The 6,489-nt window shown below is 44.0% G+C and overlaps 2 protein-coding genes across 2 annotated transcripts; one reads left to right on the plus strand and one right to left on the minus strand.

Moving 5' to 3' along the window:
• Positions 1-706: 706 nt before the first annotated feature.
• On the plus strand, positions 707-2,063 carry LOC117239900. Its single transcript, XM_033505733.1, has 4 exons — positions 707-842; positions 927-1,318; positions 1,514-1,790; positions 1,975-2,063. The coding sequence occupies exons 1-4, from the start codon at positions 707-709 to the stop codon at positions 2,061-2,063; spliced, it is 894 nt and encodes a 297-aa protein (XP_033361624.1).
• Positions 2,064-5,031: 2,968 nt separating this feature from the next.
• On the minus strand, positions 5,032-5,859 carry LOC117239898. Its single transcript, XM_033505731.1, has one exon. It carries the CDS (start codon positions 5,857-5,859, stop codon positions 5,032-5,034), a length of 828 nt encoding a protein of 275 aa, XP_033361622.1.
• Positions 5,860-6,489: the final 630 nt, after the last annotated feature.

Below are 6,489 nucleotides of genomic sequence, written 5' to 3' on the forward strand. Positions count from 1 at the left end.
CCTGCCCCCTCGATCGCTACGTATCCGTTGCCGCGTTCCAGCAGGGCTCCGCGGGCGAATGCCCCGGGCGTTGATGTCCAGGTGACGACAACGATTCCCTCCGTATCTCCGGCCCATTCCGAAGCATCCGGGACTCTGTATGGTTCCGCCACCACCGCTAGGGCGACCGTGCTCTCCCGAATGGTTTGGTAGAGCAGGTCTTGCGCTCGCCTTGATCTTCCTAGGTTCGTCTGGAGGATGCGTATTTTCGACCCCCTAGCGTCGTCGCTTCTCTGGCTTCCTCCGTGCCAGCTTCTTTGTCTGCGGGCTTAGGTTCGCTGTTGAAGTGGTTACCACTTCTAAGAAAACTCTACATCCGGTCTTTTTAGTTTTACTCAAGCACTGAAGCCATCGACAGCGCGTAGATAAAAGACTGCGACGAAGTCAGGCCATAAACAGTAGACAGGCGACGTTGACTTCGGGGTTTTTCAGTTATTGGGTAACACAGCTTGCGTGCGGTTCTGGACCAGCTCAAATTGTATTCTTACTTATTACACTTCTATTTAAATATATTTTCTGCCTTACAACTTATCCACGTGTTTTCTCTGTTTACACATCGAATAACCTCAACAGGTTATGGGCCCAGGGCTGTAAATTGCAAGGTAGCAACGTGAAGTGAAAAAATTGTTAAAGTGTTGTGCATAGTAAAATAAGGGATAGTGCTAAAATGGAATCAGCAAATGCGAAGATCGAGATGTTACGCGGTGACGAAAATTGGCTCCAGTGGCGTTTTGTTATGCGTACACTTTTGGGCGAAGATGACGACCTGATCAATGTGTGTGAAGGTAATCTGTGTCATCCAGGTAACAGCGCGGAGAAAGAAATCGCTCGTGAAAGATTTTTGAAAGCAGATCGATTAGCGCGAAAATTAATCGTGACTTCAGTAGGAAGGAAACCGTTGAATCTTGTTTTATGTTGCACAACAGCACACGAAATGTGGAAAAAGTTGAATACAGTGTATGACATGAAGTCGGATGAGAATTTAAATATGGTCCAGGAGCAGTTCTTCGATCTTAAATGGGAAGAATCTGAAAATGTCTCGTACAACCTATCAAAGTTGGAACTCATAGCGGCAAAGATGAAAGCCCTTGGAAGTGAAATTGGCGAGAAAATGCTGATAACACGCATTTTATCGGTGTTACCATACAAATTTGATCATTTTCACAGTGCGTGGGATTCCGTGGAAGAAGAAAAGAAGACCTTAGACAGGCTTAGTACCAGGCTGATGACGGAAGAAATCAGTTGGAAGAAAGACGACCAGGAAACATCGGTGGTACTGGTAACAAAAAATAATAATTATAAAAGGGAACAGCAGAAGCAGTCAAGTAAACGTGAATACGAGAAACAAGGACCAAGCTGCTTCAATTGTGGAAAAGTTGGCCATCTAAAGAAGGATTGCTTTAGATGCTTTATATGCAAAAGGAAAGGCCACACAAGTAAAAATTGTTTTAAAAGTGACAGAAGAGACAACCAGGAACCTAGAAATCAAAATCGGGATCACAGCGGAATTGGTCTATTAGGAAATACCTCAGCGATACAAGCTGATGTTTGGATAATCGATTCAGGAGCTATGGATCACATGACAGAACGACGGGAATGGTTTAGCGTCTTCGAAGAATTCGATAATACGATGATAGAGATCGACGATGGTACATTCATGGATGCGTGCGGCAAAGGAAAAATTAAAGTAGAGACTTTTGTGGACGGCAAATGGGTAACATGTACAATGAACGATGTTCTGTACGTACCAGGTATGAAAACAAATTTATTTTCGATTAGATCTGTCGCAAGAAGGGGCGTAGATTTCTGTATTTCAAAGGAAGGGACCAATTGTGTATTTTTACAAAATCGGAAAATAATAGCAAGAGGTTCAGTTATTGGAAATTTGTATAAAGTAGATACGCGAGTTATCATACCGTCAGTTTGTAATTTTAGCAATAGAGCGGAGTCAAACGCGGACACGTTACAGTTATGGCACGAACGGCTATGTCATCAAAATATCAGGCATGTTAAAGAGTTCTTAAAGAATTCAAATATGAAAGTGGTAGAGAATAGTAACTTTTTCTGTGAACGTTGCGCGTACGGGAAACATCATAGATCGAGTTTTCAGGAGAAAATCAATCGGGCGACTAAACCTCGCGAAATTATTTATGCGGATGTATGTGGACCTATGGAAGTCGAGTCATTAGGCAAGAAACTGTATTTTCTGACATTTAACGACGATTTTTCAAAATTCACAAAGATGTACTTCTTACGACTTAAGTCAGAAGTAATTGAAAAATTAAAAATCCTTTGCCTAGAAGTTGAGAATCAGTTTAATGATAAAATTAACGAAATTCATAGTGATGGAGGGAAAGAATTCAAAAATAAAAAAGTCAAAGAATTTTTAAGAAGTCAGGGAATTAGGCACACAATTAACGTCCCATACACTCCTGAACAGAATGGTGTCGCAGAAAGGGAAAATAGAACAATAGTAGAGGCAGGTCGGTCGATGCTATATCCGAAACCAAATCTACCGCTGTTTTTATGGGCCGAAGCCATGAACACAGCAGTACATGTCATAAATAAGACGGGGCCGACAAGACAAGACAAGAAAACACCATATGAACTGTGGTACGGGAAACCGCCGAATTTAGAAAAGTTTAGGGTTTTCGGTACTGAGTGCTTTGCACACATACCTGCGGAGAAGAGAACAAAACTAGACAAAAAGGCTAACAAGGGATATTTGGTAGGTTATGTAGATGACGGACAAGGGTATCGATTGTACGTGCCAACAGTAAAAAATGTAATATTAAGCCGTGACGTAATATTCAAGCCCGAACTAGAAAATGCGAAATTCGTAAAATTAAGTTTACCGAAAATTGTCGAGCGCGAAGATGTGAGTGCGCAGAGCGATAGAGCATGTACGTATGAAAGTGCAGAGAGTGAACATGAAAAACAACCGCATGGAACTAGCGACAATGTGAGACAATTGAGAGATAGAGATAAGATCAAACGAACCGATTTTTATGGGGACCCAGTAACGTACGTAGCGGAAAAATTACCGGTGGATTTTAACGAAGCGATGAGATCTGAAAGGAAAGAGTTATGGAAAACGACTATGAATGATGAAATGAAATCGCACCATGAAAATAAGACGTGGATTCTTGTAGAAAAACCTAAAGATCAGAAGGTACTTAGCAATAGGTGGGTCTTAACGATAAAGCTAAATCCGGACAACTCGGAACGATACAAAGCGCGACTAGTAATAAAAGGGTATTCACAGAAAGAAGGCATAGATTATAAGGAAACATATAGTCCCGTTGCTCGGTTTGACACAATTAGATTAATGCTCAGTATTGCAGCCAAAAATAATTTACACCTCGGACAGTTCGGCATTTAAACCGCATTTTTATATGGAAGTCTGAAAGAAGATATTTATATGAAACAACCTAAAGGTTGTGATGATGGTACAAGTCGCGTTTGTAAATTGCTAAAAAGCCTATATGGCTTAAAGCAGTCTCCAAGATGTTGGACGGAACGTTTCACAAAATTTATCTCGAACTTAAAATTTTATCAGAGTAACGCAGATCCTTGTTTTTATATTTATACAGAAGACGACAAATTAATGTTAATGACCATATACGTAGATGATGGACTGGTAGCAACTTCAGACGAATCTCTAATTGATAAATTATTCGATGATTTAAATAAAGAATTCAAAATTACGAGTTCGAAAGAAGTAAAGAGTTTTCTTGGACTTGAAATTTATAGATTAGAAGATGGTTCAATATTCATTTATCAGAGTAGGTATGTGGAAAACATATTGGAAAAATTTAATACGAATGAGGCAAACAGTGTTTCTACACCTATCGAGACTAATTGGAGCGAAAGTAACATAGGCGATAATGATTGTAGCGCACCATACAGAGGGAACTTAATGTTTTTACAAACTGTAAGTAGGCCAGATATTAGTTTTGCAATAAATATAGCGGCGAGACATTTAGAGAATCCAAACCAGTATCAGTGGAAATTAGTCAAACGAATTTTGCGCTACATAAAAGGGACCGCAGACATGGGACTCTTATATATAAAAGCAGGCAGTCTCGAAACCTTTAGCGATGCTGACTATGCAGGCGACGAAGAAACAAGAAAATCGACATCAGGCGTTGTATGTAAGTATGCGAATGCGGCCATCACATGGCAATGTAAGCGACAACAATGTATAGCTCTATCTACGACCGAAGCTGAATATGTCAGTGCAGCTCAGGAGCGAAAGAAATTATGTGGCCAAAGGAAATATTTCTTGAATGTAAAATAGAGATCCTTAAGTATATGCTATGTGTGGACAATACTAGTGCCGTGAAATTAATTAAGAATCCAGAATTCCATCAAAGAAGTAAGCATATTGACGTAAGATATCATTTCTTGAGAGATTTATACAATAGAGGCGAAATTGATGTAACTTATGTAACAAGCGAAGAGCAACTGGCAGATATATGTACAAAGGCGTTGCCAAAACCGAGATTTGAATATTTAAGAAAAAAGTTAGGCTTGAAAAGTAAAAAGGATATTAAGAGGTAGTTGTTTGTAAACATGTAGAGTTTTTAGGCAGGGTGTCGAAGTGATTATTACTTCTCAAAAAAAAAAAAAAAAGGAAAAACTCCACATGATCTGTTTAGTCTTCTAGTTTTTTTTGTAATAAATTAATTTGTATGGAAAAGAGAAAGGCGGCTGGCAAATGTACTTGAGAAGGCATTGACAAATTAAGTTTCAGTTATTTACGACAAGAGTGAGAAAAATATTAAGAGATAATTTGTAAATTTGAGATAATTGTTCGTAGGGATGTAGAGTTTTAGGGAGGGTGTTGAAGTGCTTACCACTTCTAAGAAAACTCTACATCTGGTCTTTTTAGTTTTCTCAAGCACTGAAGCCATCGACAGAGCGTAGACAAAAGACTGCGACGAAGTCAGGCCATAAACAGTAGACAGGCGACGTTGACTTTGGGATTTTTCAGTTATTGGGTAACACAGCCTGCGTGCGGATCTGGGTTCCTTTCTTCGGGGGGGGGGGGCAGGCCGGTCCACCCATCCTCTGCCCGGATGGTGCTCCAAGCGCCTCGCAGGATAGGCATTTCGGGCTCGCGACAGTGCATGCTTTCGCTTGGTGCCCTGGTTTGCCGTATCTGAAGCATAGGTGCCCCTTGTCTTCCTTGGCGGTGCAGGACTTCCTTACGTGCCCGATCTCCAGGCACCTGTAGCACTGTAGAGGTTTTCGCGCGATGGCTTCGACCCTCGCCGTTGAACACCCTATGGCCACCTTGCCAGCCTGGGCCAGTTTCCTCACTGCACCGGCCGGGCCTCGTATCCACACAGATCCAAGACCGTTTCGGGCGGGGCGGATTTCTCCCAGTCGGACGTCCTCCGGCTTGCAGCCGCTCTCCTTCGTCAGGGGGTTCCGGATTTCCTCCTTGGTGGCTGATACGTCTATCATTGACTCCCCTGCTTCGGCGGCTCGGAAGGGTGTCACCACGCGGACCTTGTTCGGATCCAGAGCCCGCGTTAGGCATGCTGCGAGCGCTGCGGCCTTCTTTCTCTCCTGATCCTCGGGGACCTCCAGAATGACGCCTCCAGTGATGGTCTTTCGCATCCTCATCGTGCTGATGCCGACCTCAGCCAGGGAGACGCTGTTCCTGGCCGCAGCCAGAATCTCCGCGCAGGATTGTCCCGATTTGTCTGTCAGGGTGATCGTCCCGGAGGTTGGTTTGGCCGAGTGTTTCTTCTCTGCCCCCTTCTTCTTTCTGATATTCTTCTTCTTTTTTGCTTTCCGGCGGTCTGCCATTCCGTGGCAGCCGCTTTTCCTCCCTTGGTCGATGGAGCGTTTGGGGCTCCGCTCTTAGCCCTTCTTGTGCTCTCGTCCGGCGCGACCTCCTTTTCTTCCATCCTTTCCATGTTCTGGAGGCGTTCCTCTAGCCGGTGCAGCGAGGGTCTTATCTAGCTCATGTTCGATTGCGGCGAGACGCGCCTTGTCGCTGCTCTTCTCTGCGGGGGGACGCATGGCCAGCTCTTTTTTGAGCGCCTCGTTCTCCGCCTCTAATGTCGTTATGCGTCTTTGCGCTATAGCGAGGGCGACGATGGCGGGGTCTATTCTCCTCAGCAGCTCCGTTGTGCCCGCGGTGATAGACCTCGCCACTTCCTTCAACGTTTCCTCCTGCGTACTCTTAAGATTGCGAGATGTCTCGACAACCTTGGTCATCTCTGCGGCCCGACGGATCAGTTCCGCTCCTATGTCTGCCATAATAGCGGTTCTCATCTCTTGGGCTAGGTCCTCTTCCTCTGTCGTTTCTTTGGACTGCGGGTTCTCCGTGTCCAGTGTGGAGTGGGAGGGCCCCTCTTTTGTCAGGGCCGCCCTCGTCATGCTCCTGGTGCTGACATGTGACGGCTCAGCAACCAGCTCCGCTTCGCCCCTTCC

The sequence above is a fragment of the Bombus vosnesenskii genome, unplaced genomic scaffold, assembly GCF_011952255.1.
Source record: "Bombus vosnesenskii isolate JDL3184/JDL3185 unplaced genomic scaffold, Bvos_JDL3184-5_v1.1 scf7180000014451, whole genome shotgun sequence".
Classification (NCBI taxonomy): Eukaryota; Metazoa; Arthropoda; class Insecta; order Hymenoptera; family Apidae; genus Bombus; species Bombus vosnesenskii.